At 43.8% G+C, this 14,600-nt stretch overlaps 1 protein-coding gene across 1 annotated transcript in view; it reads left to right on the top strand.

Moving 5' to 3' along the window:
* Window positions 1–14,600, top strand: part of dmc1 (DNA meiotic recombinase 1) — a 161,087-nt gene that overhangs the window by 81,097 nt on the left and 65,390 nt on the right. The window contains exon 9 of the mRNA XM_048617571.1: window positions 1,755–1,846. Within this exon, the coding sequence (XP_048473528.1) occupies window positions 1,755–1,846 (92 nt within the window). The remainder of the gene's footprint in view (window positions 1–1,754; window positions 1,847–14,600) is intronic.

Here is a 14,600-nt window from a genome sequence, read left to right as displayed (position 1 = left end):
CACCTTGTTATCTCAGATTCTCCAGCATCTGCAGTTCCTACTATCTCTGAGTTACGAGTCCTTTGGTTCATCCGTGTTCTTTGTTAAAATTGACCACAGCATCCTTAGATGCAACAGATCTGTATTGATGTCTAAAAGAAATCTGTCTTGGCAGGCCTGGATTGATGGCCCAGATGCAAGGGAAGATGCACCTCACCTCACCGGACTGCTCGCATCCTCTTCTGCAGGATGCCCATGTTCCTCCTGGAAAAGAATCGGGGATGTGATGATGAGGATTGGTTAAGTCAGCACACATCCTTCCTTCTGACTCATTGGGCCCAACAGTGACTTTGTTAGGAGGTGCGGGGTGGAGGTGGGAATTGGAATGAAATAAAATGTATGTTATGAATAGAATGAAAGGATTGGAGGAGGTCTAGTGTAAAAGGTTAATAATTATTGTGTTAATTATTAGAGTGCAATATCAGTGATGCTAGAACCTTAGAAAGATTCTGGTGCGATCTTGTAACAGTCAACCTTGTAAATAGCCAATAAATGTTTATTAGTTTATAATAGCATGTTTTCCAGCTCTCCTCCATCAAAGATGTGCAGACCCCAGTATTAATGCAATATCCCCATCTACACCCAAGAACTTAAGCACTCTCTATTCTCTTGTAGACTTCGCAAATATTGAATGATTTATTGTAATGTGTATTCAATGTAAAATTACAGCGAAAAGTGTGTACCTTCATTGTACATAAATGGCGCTATTCACATTAACTTAGAATAAGATAAGAAAAAGATAACTTAAGAGAGTCCAACTTTCCTTTCCACTGCCGCAGTCCGACTCAAGGCTTTCCAGCCCTCGCCATGCCTCTGCGAGAGTCCTGGTCCGAGCTTTCCAGCCCTCACCATGCTTCTGCCAGAGTCCTGCTCCGAGCTCTCCGGCCCTCTCCATGATTCCGCCAGAGTCTCGCTCCAGGCTTTCCAGCCCACACCATGCCTCTGCCAGAGTCCCACTCTGGGCTGTCTTGCTGGCCCCATCTCACTGCTGCTGCCTCAGCGGCTCACTGTCGGCTGCCTCACCGGCTCGCTCTCGCCACCGCTGCCTCACCAGCCCGCTCTCGCCGGCCCACTTTTGATCCACCATCGTCACTCTGGCCCACACGCGATCCGCCGTCACTGCAGGACACTACTTGCACATTTAGCTCCCGCCATCTGGTTCCCAGTTGTGACCCGGGTCCTCTCCGACTCTTTAGGTAGGTAGTTAAAAGGGGTGGTGGGGATAGAATTACTACAGAGGAACAGAGAAGAAGGGAGATAATGTACAACCTAGTGTACTTTGTTCCGAATGACCATTACTTTAAACTCATTAAGGGCCTTTAATCCTGCAGCAACATGACTGTTCTTGCCAAGCAAGCTCCAAATCAGTAATTTCCCTGACACCTGAAATTTACTTCTAATATTTAAATTAGGTTCACCTGGAAGTTAGAGTGTCCACATTGAACAATTACATTCTGCCCAGGATTTTGCTCAAATTACCTAGGCAATTATGATTGTATAAATGTATTTGAGAACCTATATTATTGTCGGTGTGTCTGAAATATCAAGATTGTTGTCTTCCAATAACTTGTGTGGTCCTGTGTGTTTTTATGAAAAGATGTGTTTGGGTACTATTGTTTAAATGATTAATGAGCAATGTATGCAGTGGATGTGTACCTGTGTGATACCCAGTAGATATCCAGTTAATTAGACCCAAAATCCTTAACCTCATACAGCCGTCCAGATAGACTGCGAGGGATTGCTGATCGCTTTCATGTGGATCCAGATGCAGTGCTGGATAATGTCCTTTATGCTCGGGCCTACACCAGTAAGAACACACCTGTACATTAATATAGAAATGAGAAGTATCAGATGTTCTTATAGAGTAGTAGAGTCATAGAGATGTACAGCATGGAATCCGACCCTTCCGTCTAATTCGTCCATGTCGACCAGATATCTCAAATAAATCTAGTCCCATTTGCCAGCATTTGGCCTATTTCCCTCTAAACCCTTCAGAGACATATACCCATCCAGATGCCTTTATATATTTTGAAATTATGCCAGCTTCCACCACTTCCTCTAGCAGCTCAATCTATACACGCACTACTCTCTGCATGAAAAACTTGCTCCTTCGGTCCCTTTTCAATCTTTCCTCTCTCAACTTAAACCTATGCCCTCTAGTTTTGGATTCTGCTACCCCAGCAAAAAGACCTTGGCCATTCACCTTCTCTATACCCCTCATGCTTTTATAAACTTCTATAAGGTCACCTCTCAGCATCCAACGCTCTAGGGAAAATGGCTCTAGCCTATTCAGCCTCTCCCTTTAGCTCAAACCCTCCAAACCTGGCAACATCCTTGCAAATCTTTTCTGAACCCTTTCAATCCTTCATCCATCGAATCCCTACAGTGTGGAAACAGGCCCTTCCACCCAACAAGTCCACACCGACCCTCAGAGCATCCCACCCAGACCCATTCCCCTATAACCCACCTAACCTACATGTCCCTGAACACAATGGGGCAATTTAGCATTGGCAAATCCACCTAGCTTGCACATCTTTGGACTATGGGAGGAAACCGGAGCACCCAGAGGAAACCCATGCAGACACAGGGAGAATGTGCAAACTCCACACAGACAGTCACCTGAGGGTGGAATTAAACGCAGATCCCTGGCGCTGTGAGGCAGCAGTGCTAACCACTGAGCCACCGTGCCGCCCCACCTCTTGGAGCCAGCTCTCAGAGTGAACAGAACCTCTGACACTCATGTTTATATCTGTCAGCCAGGGCTCCCTGATTGGACCTGGATAACAGCCCCAGTTAGGGAAGTCATTCCATGAGAACCATCTGGCTGACTTTGTTAAAATCACTATATCCTTCCCTGTGTAAGTCTGGGGATGTAGGCCTGTTCTTTTTCGTTTGGCAGGGAAACCAAAATTTCACACAGTATTCCAAAAGTAGCCTAACCAATGTCCTGTAGAGCCACAATACTACCTCCCAACTCCTATACTCAATGCACTGACCAATTAAAGGCAAGTGTACCAAACACCTTCTTCACTATCCTGTCGACCTTTGATGCCACTTGCAAGGAACTATGACCCTATACTCCAAGGTCTCTTTGTTAAGTTACACTCTCCAGGCCCTTACAATTAAGTGTAGAAGTCCTGCCCTGATTTGCCTTTCCAAAATGGAGCACCTCACATTTATCTAAATTAAAATCCATCTGCTACTCATTGGCCCATTGGCCCATCTGATCAAGATATCATTGTACTCTGAAGTAACCTTCTTCACTGTCCACTACACTTCCAAATTTGGTGTCATCTACAAACTTACTAAACATACCTCCTACGTTTATATCCAAATCATTTATATAAATGAGTAATATGGTTTAAGACACAGGAAAGCTTTTGTTTGATATACAAACTTAGTGTCCTGTTAGCCTTCTCTGCTCTAAGAAGAACAACACTACCATCTTCAGTTTATCTGTACATTCCCTCATCATCAAGCCCATCCTAGTAAATCTCTTCCGAATCCTCTTCAAAGTTTTCACATCCTGAAGCGTGGTTCCCTGATTTGGTGGTAATACTGCAGCTGTAGTCAAAGAAGTGTTTGGCATGTATTTAACATAACTTCCTGGCTTCTGTCCTTTATGTCTATGTTTAAGAAGCCCAAAATTCCTATTAACCTGCTCTGCATCTTCAAAAATTTGTGTGCAAATTACCTAGGTGTCTCTATTCCAGTTTACAGTTATACCTTTTAGCTTGTATGTCTTTACTCATTCTTCCTAGCTGATGTATCACCTCACACTTTATGCATTGAATTTTACCTGCTAACATTTCCTCTGTTCTGTCATCCTGTTTATATCTTTTTGAAGTACAAAATAACTCCACAGAAGCTGTTATCCCGTCACCAAGTCATCCTTTATTTACAGGTGCATAGTACTTGACACTGGTCCAGCTTCCTCAGAGCCAGCTCTCAGAGTGAACAGAACCTCTGACACTCATGTTTAGATCTGTCAGCCAGGGGTCCCTGATTGGACCTGGATAACAGCCCTAATCAGACAACTCATTCCATGAGATCCACCTGGCTGACCTTGTTAAAATCACTATATCCTTCCCTGTCTAAGTCTAGGGATGTAGACTAACCAGGGGCATTTTTGCACCGGGTCCGGTTCCTCTGACTCAGCCTCGGAAACTGCAGTGTCTACCCAATCGTAGCCTGCACCTTGTGTCCGGAGCATCTTGGTAGAAATTCACCCTCTTCTTCAGGTGGTAAATGTTTCAAGGCTGTGACATTTGCTGTGTCCATCTCAGATTCCAGAGTTTGTTCAACGCTGGTTGGAGGGGTAGAACCCATGGGTTCCAACAGGCTTTTTGGCTGTTCTGAGGGGCCAGGTATATTTTTGGCCGTACCCTGTTTGTGAGTTTGCAGCTTTCATTTGTTCCACATCCGTGGTCAGGACCAACGCACCTACCTGAACTTTGTAGGTCACGGGACCTGACCTCGCATTGACCATGCCTCTTACCCAGGCAGATTCTTTTCCGTAGTTTTGGACCAAACTTCATCCCCTCAAGTACATGTCTCTCTTGCTTAGAGGAGTCTTGTGTCCAGCATTGGCTTTCCTGATACCGTTTCAGGTCCAGGAAGATCAGATTTAACCTTGTGCAGAGTCTTCTCCCTATTAGCAACTCCCTATTAGGTGGAGCTATCCCTGTTGTTGCATGTGGCATGGTCCAATAATCAAATAGGAACCGGGACAGTTTGGTATCAAGTGAAGCTTTAAGCTGTTTCTTTAACCCTGCCTTCAGAATTTGGACTGCTCTTTCCGCCAGATCATCGGACGGGATAGTATGGGGCTGTCCTTGTATGCCAAATGCCATTCGACTTTAGGAAATATTTGAATTCCTTGCTGGTGATTAATGGCCTATTGCCTGTGACCAACACTTCTAGGTGCCCGTGTATTGAAAACGATGTTCACAGCATTTTTATCGTTGTTTGAGAAATGAACTCTATGTGCATGCAACCACTTTGAGTGGGCATCCACAATGACTAAGAACATTGAACTCATGAAAGGGGTGGCATTGTCAACATGTAACTGAGTCCAGAGTTTACATAAGAACATAATAACTAGGAGCAGGAGTAGGCTGTCTGGCCCTTTGAGCCTGCTCCGCCATTCAGTAAGATCATGGCTGATCTTTTCATGGACTCAGATCCACTTACCCGCGTTCTCACCGTAACCCTTAATTCCCTTACTGTTCAAAAAAAATCTACCTTTTCTTTAAAAACGTTTACTGAAGTAGCGTCAACTACTTCACTGGGCAAGGAATTCCATAGATTAACAACCCTCTGGGTGAAGAAATTCCTTCTCAATTCAGTCCTAAATCTGCTCCCTCTAATCTTGAGGCTATGCCCTCTTGTCCTAGCTTCACCTGCCAGTGGAAACATCCTCTCTACTTCTATCTTATCTATTCCCTTCATAATTTTATATGTTTCTATAAGATCCCCCCTCAATCTTCTGCATTCCAATGAATATAATCCCAATCTACTCAGTCTCTCCTCATAAACTAACTCCCTCAACTCCGGAATCAACCTGGTGAACCTCCTTTGTACCCCCTCCAGTGCCAATACATCCTTTCTCAAGTAAGGAGACCAAAACTGCACACAGTACTCCAGGTGTGGCCTCACCAGCACCTTGTACAGCTGCAACATAACCTCTCTGCTTTTAATTTCAATCCCTTTAGCAATGAAGGGCAAAATTCCATTTGCCTTCCTAATTACTTGTTGTACCTGCAGACCTACCTTCTGTGATTCATGCACAAGGACACCCAGGTCCCTCTGCATAGCAGCATGCTGCAACTTTTTACCATTCAAGTAATAACCCTTTTTACTATTACTCCTACCAAAATGTATGACTTCACATTTATTTACATTGTATTCCATCTGCCAGACCTTTGCCCACTCACTCAATGTATCTATGTTCCTCTGCAAAGTTTCACAGTCCTCTGCACACTTTGCTCTACCACTCATCTTAGTGTCATCTGCAAACTTTGACACCCTACGCGTGGTCCCCAACTCCAAATCATCTATATAACTTGTAAATAATTGTGGTCCCAACACCGATCCCTGAGGCAGACCACTAGTCACTGACTGCCAGCTAGAATAGCACTCATTTATCCCCACTCTTTGCCCAGAATTACCCAGGCATTCCCATGAATGTGGGGGAGTTGTTGGTGGTAATTTTTGTCCTTGTTGGCACTTTGGGCACTGTTGCAATAATGTCGTTGTATCGTCATCCAATCCTAGCCACCCGACATAGTTTCTTGCAGACATCTTTATTTTTGACGCTCCTGAATGACCTGGTGGAGTTCAGCCAGTATCTGGCAGTAGCCTTTGCTTGAGACAATCACTCTTGCTCTCCATAATGATATTCCATCCTCTACAGTGATCTAGTCTTGCTGGGTCCAGAAAGTTTTTAATTCTAGTTGTGATGTTCCTTTTGTTTCCCTCTTCCCTATCAGCTGTTTTAGTTTTGCGAGGACCGAATCTTTTAGTGTCCACTGTCTGATATTTTCAGTGGTCATCAGAAGGGTGTATAGAAAGTTTAAAACCAGAACGGACTCTTTCAGTGGTGTTTTAGTAAGCCAGTTCTGTATCCATCTTGCCAAGTCACCTCTGATACCATGTGACTTCACCTTTTGTACCAGGCTGCCATGAGGGACCTTGTCAAAGTCTTTGCTGAAGTCCATGTAAACAACATCAACCGCCTTTCCCTCGATCATCTTTGTCACCTCCCCAAAAAACTTGACCGTTAGTGAGGCACGACCTCCCCCACACAAAACTATGCTGTCTATTGCTAATAAGTCCATTTGCATCTAAATGCGTATAGATCTTGTCCCTGAGAATCTTTTCCAATAATTTCCCTACCACTGACGTGAGGCTCACAGGCCTGTAATTTCTAGGATTATCCCTGGTACCCTTCTTAAACAAAGGGACAATATTGGCTATTCTCCAGTCCTCTGAGACTTCAGCTATGGCCAAATAGGATGGAAAGATTTCTGTCAATTCTCCAGCAATTTGTTCTCGTCTCCCACAATATTCTGGGACAGATCCCATCAGGACCGGGGATTTATCTACCTTAATACTTTTTCAGATGTTCAACACCTCTTCCTTTCTAATGGCAACTTGGCTTAGAAATTCGACACTGTCTTCCCTCCACCAATTCTTCCTCTTTGGCGAATACCAGCATAAAGTATTCATTTAGGACCTCACCTAATTCTTCTGGCTTCACACAGATTTCCTCCTTTGTCCCTGAATGGGCAAACTCTTTCCCTGACTACCCTCTTGCTTTTTATATATGTATGGGATTCTCTTTAATTCTGTTTCTTAAAGGTGTTTCATGACCCCTTTTAGCCCTTTGAATTCATTGTTTAATTTCTTTCCTACCTATATACTTCAAGGGCTTCATCAGTTCCAATCCTCCTAGTCCTTACTTATGCTTCCCTTCTCTTTTTGAACAAAGTCATAATGTTTCTGGTCGTCCAAGGTTCACGTAACTTGCCATTCCTATCCTTCATTGTCACAGGAATGTGCCACCCCTGAACTCTTATCATCTGCTGTTTGAAAAGTCCCACACGTCTGAAGTGGATTTACCCTCAAACTGCTACCTCCAACTCAACTTTCTCCAGTTCCTGCCTAATATGTTATAGTTCACCTTACCCCACTGTAACTCCTTCACCCGAGGACTGCTGTCATCCCTATCCATGAGTATCTTAAAACTTACGGTATTATGGTCAATATTCCTGAAATGCTCCCCCACTGAAACTTCGCTCACCTGGCCTGGTTCATTTCCCAAAACCAGGTCCAGTTTAACCGCTTCCCTGGTAGGACTGTGTCAAGACATCCTCCTGAGTGGTCTTTCCAGATTCTGCCCCATCCAAGCCCCTAACATGAAGTGAGTCCCAGTCAGTTTAGGTAAGTTAAAATCACCCACCACAACAACCCTGCTGTCTTTACATCCTTCCAAAATCTTGGTGGGATCTCTAATTGTTGGGGGCGGCACGGTGGCTCAGTGGTTAGCACTGCTGCCTCACAACGCCAGGCACCCAGGTTCAATTCCACCCTCGGGCAACTGTCTGTGTGGAGCTTGCACATTCTCCCTGTTTCTGCGTGGGTTTCCTCCGGGTGCTCCAGTTTCCTCCCACAATCCAAAGATGTGCAGGGTAGGTGGATTGGCCATGCTAAATTGCCCATAGTGTCCAGGGATATTTAGGTGAGACATGGGGAAATGACGGGGTAGGGGAATGAGTCGGGGTGGGATGCTGTTTGGAGGGGTGGTGTGGATTTGTTGGGCCAAATGGCCTGTTTCCACACAGTAGGGATTCTGTGATTCTGAAAATATTCTCTCCTCTATCTTCTGCTGGCTGTCGGGAAGCCTGTAATATACCCCCAGCATTGTAATAGATTTCATAGAAACCCTCCAGTGTGGAAACAGGCCCTTTGGCCCAACAAGCCCACACTGACCCTCAGAGCATCCCACCTAGACCCATCCCCCTATAACCCACCTAATCTACACATCCTTGAAGACTATGGGCAATTTAGCATGGCCAAATCATCTAGCTTGCACATCTTAGGACTGTGAGAGGAAACCGGAGCACCCGGAGGAAACCCACGCAAGGAGCAGCTTTGAGGGGCTGAACAGCCTACTCCTGTTCCTGTTTCTTATTGCCTAATTGTAATTGTGTCTTGCCTATAGGATCTTGGGTAAATCTCATTTGGAGTACTGTGTGTAGTTTTGGTCTCCTTATCTTAGAAAAGAATTATTGCTAAGAGGGAGTGCAATGAAAGTACTCAAGACTTGTTCATGGGATAGCAGTACTTTCCTGTGAAGAAAGGTCGGGCAAACTGGGCCTGTATTCTCTAGAGTTTCAAAGTTAACCTCATTGAAACTTACAAAATACTAAAATGGGTAGGTGGAGTAGGTGCAGATAAGATGTTCCCTGATTATGAAGTCGAACCAGAAGGCAGTTTAAAAATAAGCAGGATGCCATTTAGGTTGAAGATGAAAAGAAGTTTTTTTTTACTCAGAGAGTTGCCATCCTTTGGAATTCTTTATCACAGAGGTTGGTAAAACTCAGCTTTTAAGTATGTTTAAGGTAGAGATTGATAGAATTCTAATTATCAGTGGTGTACAAGAATATGGGATGGGGGTGGATACAAAACATTGAATTATTCTAACAGCCATGAACGTATTGAATGGCTGGACATGGTCTACATTCTGAATGACCTACTCCTGACCTCATATTTTACTACTTGAAACTCAATCTGCCAATTCTTTACCCATTTACTCAGCCTATCTACATACACTTGCAGATTCCTTTTGTCCTCCAAGTAATTAATATAGATAGCAAATAATTGAGGCTGCAGGACTGATCTTCGTAGCATATTATTAGCTATAATAGAACCATACAGTATAGAAGTGGCTGTCCAGTCAATCGAGTGTGTACTGCCAAATCAATACTTACTCATCCCACCTTCCAGCACTTGGTGCATAGCCTTGAATGTTACCGCATTTTCAGTAATTTTGAAAGGTTGTGAGGTTACCTGCCTCTACGACCCACCCATGTAAAAATATTTTTTTCTCAACTCCCCTCAAAACCTCCTGCCTTTCACCTTAAGTATGCCTCCTTGTTATTGACCCTTTAACTAAGGAAAAATTTGCTATCTATCCACTCTGTCATGCCCCTCATAACCTTATAAACCTCTATCACATCCCCTCTCAACCTTCTCTGCTTCAAAGAAAATAACACAAGCTTATCTGATCTCTATTCATAATCAAAGCACTCTATCCCAGGCAACATTCTGGTGAATCTCCTCTGCACTCCCTCCAGTGCATTCAAATATTTCCAACAGCACGTTAACCAGAACTCCACAAAGTTCTCCAAGTGTAGCCTAGCCAAATTCTTATACAGTTCCAACATAATGGTCATTGGATAAACATATGGATGATAATGGAATAGTGTAGGTTAGATGGGCTTCAGATTGGTTTCACAGGTTGGCGCAACATCCAGGGCCGAAGGGCCTGTACTGCGCTGTAATGTTCTATGTTCTATAACCTTCCTGTTCTTGTAGTTATGCCTTGACTTGTCCTGTAGATCTTCTTAACTACCCTATTCATTTGCTGCACCGCCTTCAGAGATTTTTGGACAAGCATCCCAAGATCCCTTTTGTCCTGTGAGCTTCCATGTATCCTACTTTGAGTTCTACGTTATGTTGTTACCAAAGTGCATTATCTCACACATATCATAGTTAAATTCTATTTGCCATTGAACTGCCCATCTGACCAATCCTTTTATATCGTCCTGTAACCTAAGGCCACCTACCTTACTGTCAATCACCCAGCCAATTTTCATGTCATGTGTAAACTTATTCATCATTTCTGCCGGGCTCCCTCCCACCCCCCCACTCCACCCTCCCCACAACTCTCCAGCGTTCTCATTTACATGGTTTATATATAATCATAATCAATAAGGGATCCAGCACTGATCCCTGTGGTACACCACTAGACTCCGGCCTCCAGTCACACAAACAGCCTTCTACCACTAATCTCTGTCTCCTACCACTAAACCAGTTTTGGATCCAACTTGCCAAATTACCCTTGATCCCATGTGCTTTTACCTTTATCAGCCTCCCATGTGGAACATTCTCAAAGGCCTTGCTGAAGTCCATATATAACTATCTCAACTGCACTATCCTCATTGTCACAGCTGGTCACTTTCCCAAAAAATTCAACTCGATTTGTTAGGCGTGATCTCCCTGTGACAAACCTGTGCCAACCGTCTGATCAAACTTTACCTCTCTAAATGGAGACTAATTCACTCCTTCAGAATTTTCTACAATAGCTTCTCTACCACTGATTCGAGACTCACTGGTCCACAGTTCCCTGGTTTATCTCTACCACCCTTCTTGAAAGTGGTACAAAATTAGCTGCCCTCCTGTCCTCTGGCACCTACCCTGTGACCAGAGAGGAATTAATAATTTGGGTTAGGGAACCTGTTATTGCTTCCTTCATTTCTTTCAGCAACTTGGGAGACAACTCATCTGGGGAATCTGGGGATTTTCCCACTTTTAAGTCCGTCTATAAAAACCTGCTGAAGAACCTTGCAGTCCACCATCCTGAATTCTGCAACAGTATCCTCCTTCTCCCAAGTGAAGACAGATATGAAACACTTGTTTAACACTCTACCAATGCCCTGCCTTTCCTTGACCTCTAATGGGTCCTACACTTTCCCTGGTTATTCTCTTTCCCTTGATATATTTGTCAAATACCTTGTGATTGTCCCTAATTTTCTGAACCAGTTTTTTCTTATGCCCCTGAGCAACCCCCCCGCCCTGACCCGCGCAATTCCCAATTGCTTAAGTTCTCCTCTGCATATTCTATATTCCACAAGGACCCCCACTGATTTTCTGTCTGTACTTGTTGTACGTCTCTCTTTTCCTTTTTATTCAGTTTTGAACATTTCTAGACATCCAGGATTACTCCTGCATTTCACCCTAAAAGGAATATATTGGGCCTGTGCTTTGCACAATTCTTCTTAGAATGCCTCTCTCTGTTCTGCTATAGATTTACCCTCAAGAAACTGTTCGCAGTCTACTTTGGTCAGATATTGCATTATTTTAATAAAACCCTTTTTTGCAGGTCATCATTTACCTTTCCATAACAAATTTGAAACTTATTAAGTTGCAATCGCTAACACAAAATACACCCCACTGTCACCTTGAACACCCTTCCAGCTTTGTTCCCCAGAATTGAAGAAATATGGGGAGGCAATGGCCTAGTGGTATAGTCACTGGACTGTTAACCCAGAGATAATGTCCTGGGGACCCAGGTTCGAATCCTGCCGCGGCAGATGGTGGAATTTAAATTGAATAAATATTTGGAATTAAGAGTCTAATGATGACCATGAATCCATTGCTAGTTGTCAGGCAAAACCCATCTGGTTCACTGATGTCCTTTAGGGAAGGAAACTGCTATCCTCACCTGGTCTGGCTACATGTGACTCCAGACCCACAACAAAGTGATTGACTCTTAACTGCCCTCTGGGCAATTAGGGGTGGGCAATAAATGCTGCCTCGCTAGTGATGCCCTCATCCCATGAATGAATAGAGGAATTAAGTCCAATACTGGAGAGGTTCTAGTAGACTGGTGAGTAGCTAATTTTGTTCCTCTGTTCAAGCAGGGAAACAGGGATAATCCAGGAAACTATAGATCTGTGAGTCTCACATTGGTGGTTGGGAAGCTATTGGAAAGAATTCTTAGGGATAGGATTTACACACATTTGCAAAAGCATGGCCTAATTAGGGATAGTCAGCATGGCTTTGTGCAGGGCAGGTCATGCCTTACTAACTTGATTGAATTTTTCAAGGAGGTGACAAAGGTGTTTGTTGAGGATAGAGCAATGGATGTTGTTTACGTGGATTTTGTTAAGTCTTTCGACAAAGATCCTCATGGTAGGCTCATTCAGAAGATTAAGATGCATGCGATTTCCGGTGACTTGACCGTGTGATTCAGAATTGGCTTGCCCATAGAAGACAGAGGGTAGTGGTGATGGGTCATTTTCAGGCTGGAGGTCTGTAACTAGTGGGACTAGTGGCCCACCCCTAACCTCAGCTGTTTGTGATATATATAAATGACTTAGATGAAGGGTAGATGGATGAGGTAGTAAGTTTGCAGACGATACAAAGATCGGAAGAGTTGTGGATAGTGTAGAAGGTTGTCAAAGGATACAGCAGGATATAGATCATTTGCTGATATGGTTGGAGAAATGGCAAATGGGGTTTAATCTGGGTAAGTGTGAGGTGCTGCACTTTGGGAGATTAAATACTATAGAAAAGTATACAGCTAATGGCGGTACTCTGAATGGCATTGATGCACAGAAGGATCTTGGGATTCAAGTACATAGTCCCCTGAAAGTCACTTGACCCGAAACGTTAACTCTGATTTCTCTTCACAGATGCTGCTAGACCTGCTGAGCTTTTCCAGCAATTTCTGTTTTTGTGTTGCAAATCTATGTGTTGGCCCATGCATTTAACACATCTGTCAGACTGAAAACCGTGAGCATTAGAGTAGAGACTATCCATCCTCACCTTATTCCCCTGAAATGCAACATGGCTAAATGCCCGCTGCCTTGGTTCCTTTACTAAAATTGTACAAACATTATGTCCCTTGGCCCTGCCAAACTAGGTTACTCTCAACAGGACTAGCATACGCACCCATAAGGATGTTAGTCCAGTTCTGTTCTGGTGTAGACTGTCCAGCTTGTAGAAGTCCCACCTTCCCCAGAAATGGTCCCAGTGATCCAAGAATCTAAAATCCTCCATCTTACATCAACTCTTGAGCCATGCATTCATCTGTCTTAATGTCTTAATTCTGTACTTGCTAGCATGTGGCACTGGTAATAATGCAAAGATTACTACCTTTGAGACCCTACCTTTTAATCTACTGCCTAGCTCCCTGAATTCTTGATGCAAGATTTTATCCCTCATTCTATGTATATCATTGGTACCAACGTGTGCCAGGGCCTCTATCTTATCACCAGCCCGTTAGGATGCACGGCATCCCTCATCCTGGCACCAGGGAGGCAATACACTATCCTGGAATCACATTTGCGACTGTAGAAATGTCTGTTTGTTCCCCAAACTAGTGAATCCCCTATCACTGTTGCTCCTGCTTTCTTCTTCCTCCCTTCCTGTAGAGTTAGACCATTTGTGGCACCAGAAGCTCAGCTCTGTCTAGACTCAGTTGAGGAATCAGTGTCTTCATCAGCTTCCAAAATGGAATGCTAATTTGTGAGCAGGATCACGAGGGACTCCTGCACTACCTGCCTGATTCTCATTGACTGACTGTTGTTCACCTATTCCTTTCTTACCTGCAGTCCCTTCAACTGCAGTATGACCACCACTCTAAACGTGCTATCCACATAACTCAGCCTCCAAAACACAGGACATAAGTTTCTGCAGTTGGGATCACTTTTGTATGTGGTCATCTAGGACACCGTTAGGATTCATGACTTCCCATATATGATTGGTCGCACAAATCACGCGACTGCCCTCGCCTGCCATGACTTCAACCTGAACTTACTTAGTCTTACTTGCTAACCTTTCTAAAATTCACTCCAGGAATTCCTCCTCTACGGTATTGTGGCTAATTTGATTTGCCCAATCTATGTTCAGATTAAAATCACCCATGATTCCCAATATTCCCTATTACATGCATCTCTAATTTCCTGTTTAATGCCATTCCCAACATCACCACTGCAGTTTAGGGGTCTATATTATGACACCCACGAATGTTTTTTGCCCCTTGGTATTTCTCAACTCTACCCGTACAAACTCTACACTGTCAGAGCTAATATCCTTTCTGACCATTGTGTTAATTTCCTGTTTAACCAACAATGCCACTCCACCACCTTTTCCGTTATTCCTGTCCTTCCCAAATACTGAATACCCTGGGACATTCAGTTCCCATCCCTGGTTACCCTGCAGCCATGTCTCCATAATCCCAATTATATCATACCCATTTACATCTATCT

This window comes from Rhincodon typus, chromosome 37 (assembly GCF_021869965.1).
Source record: "Rhincodon typus isolate 14 chromosome 37, sRhiTyp1.1, whole genome shotgun sequence".
Lineage (NCBI taxonomy): Eukaryota > Metazoa > Chordata > Chondrichthyes > Orectolobiformes > Rhincodontidae > Rhincodon > Rhincodon typus.
This window is presented reverse-complemented; position numbering and strand designations above follow the sequence as displayed.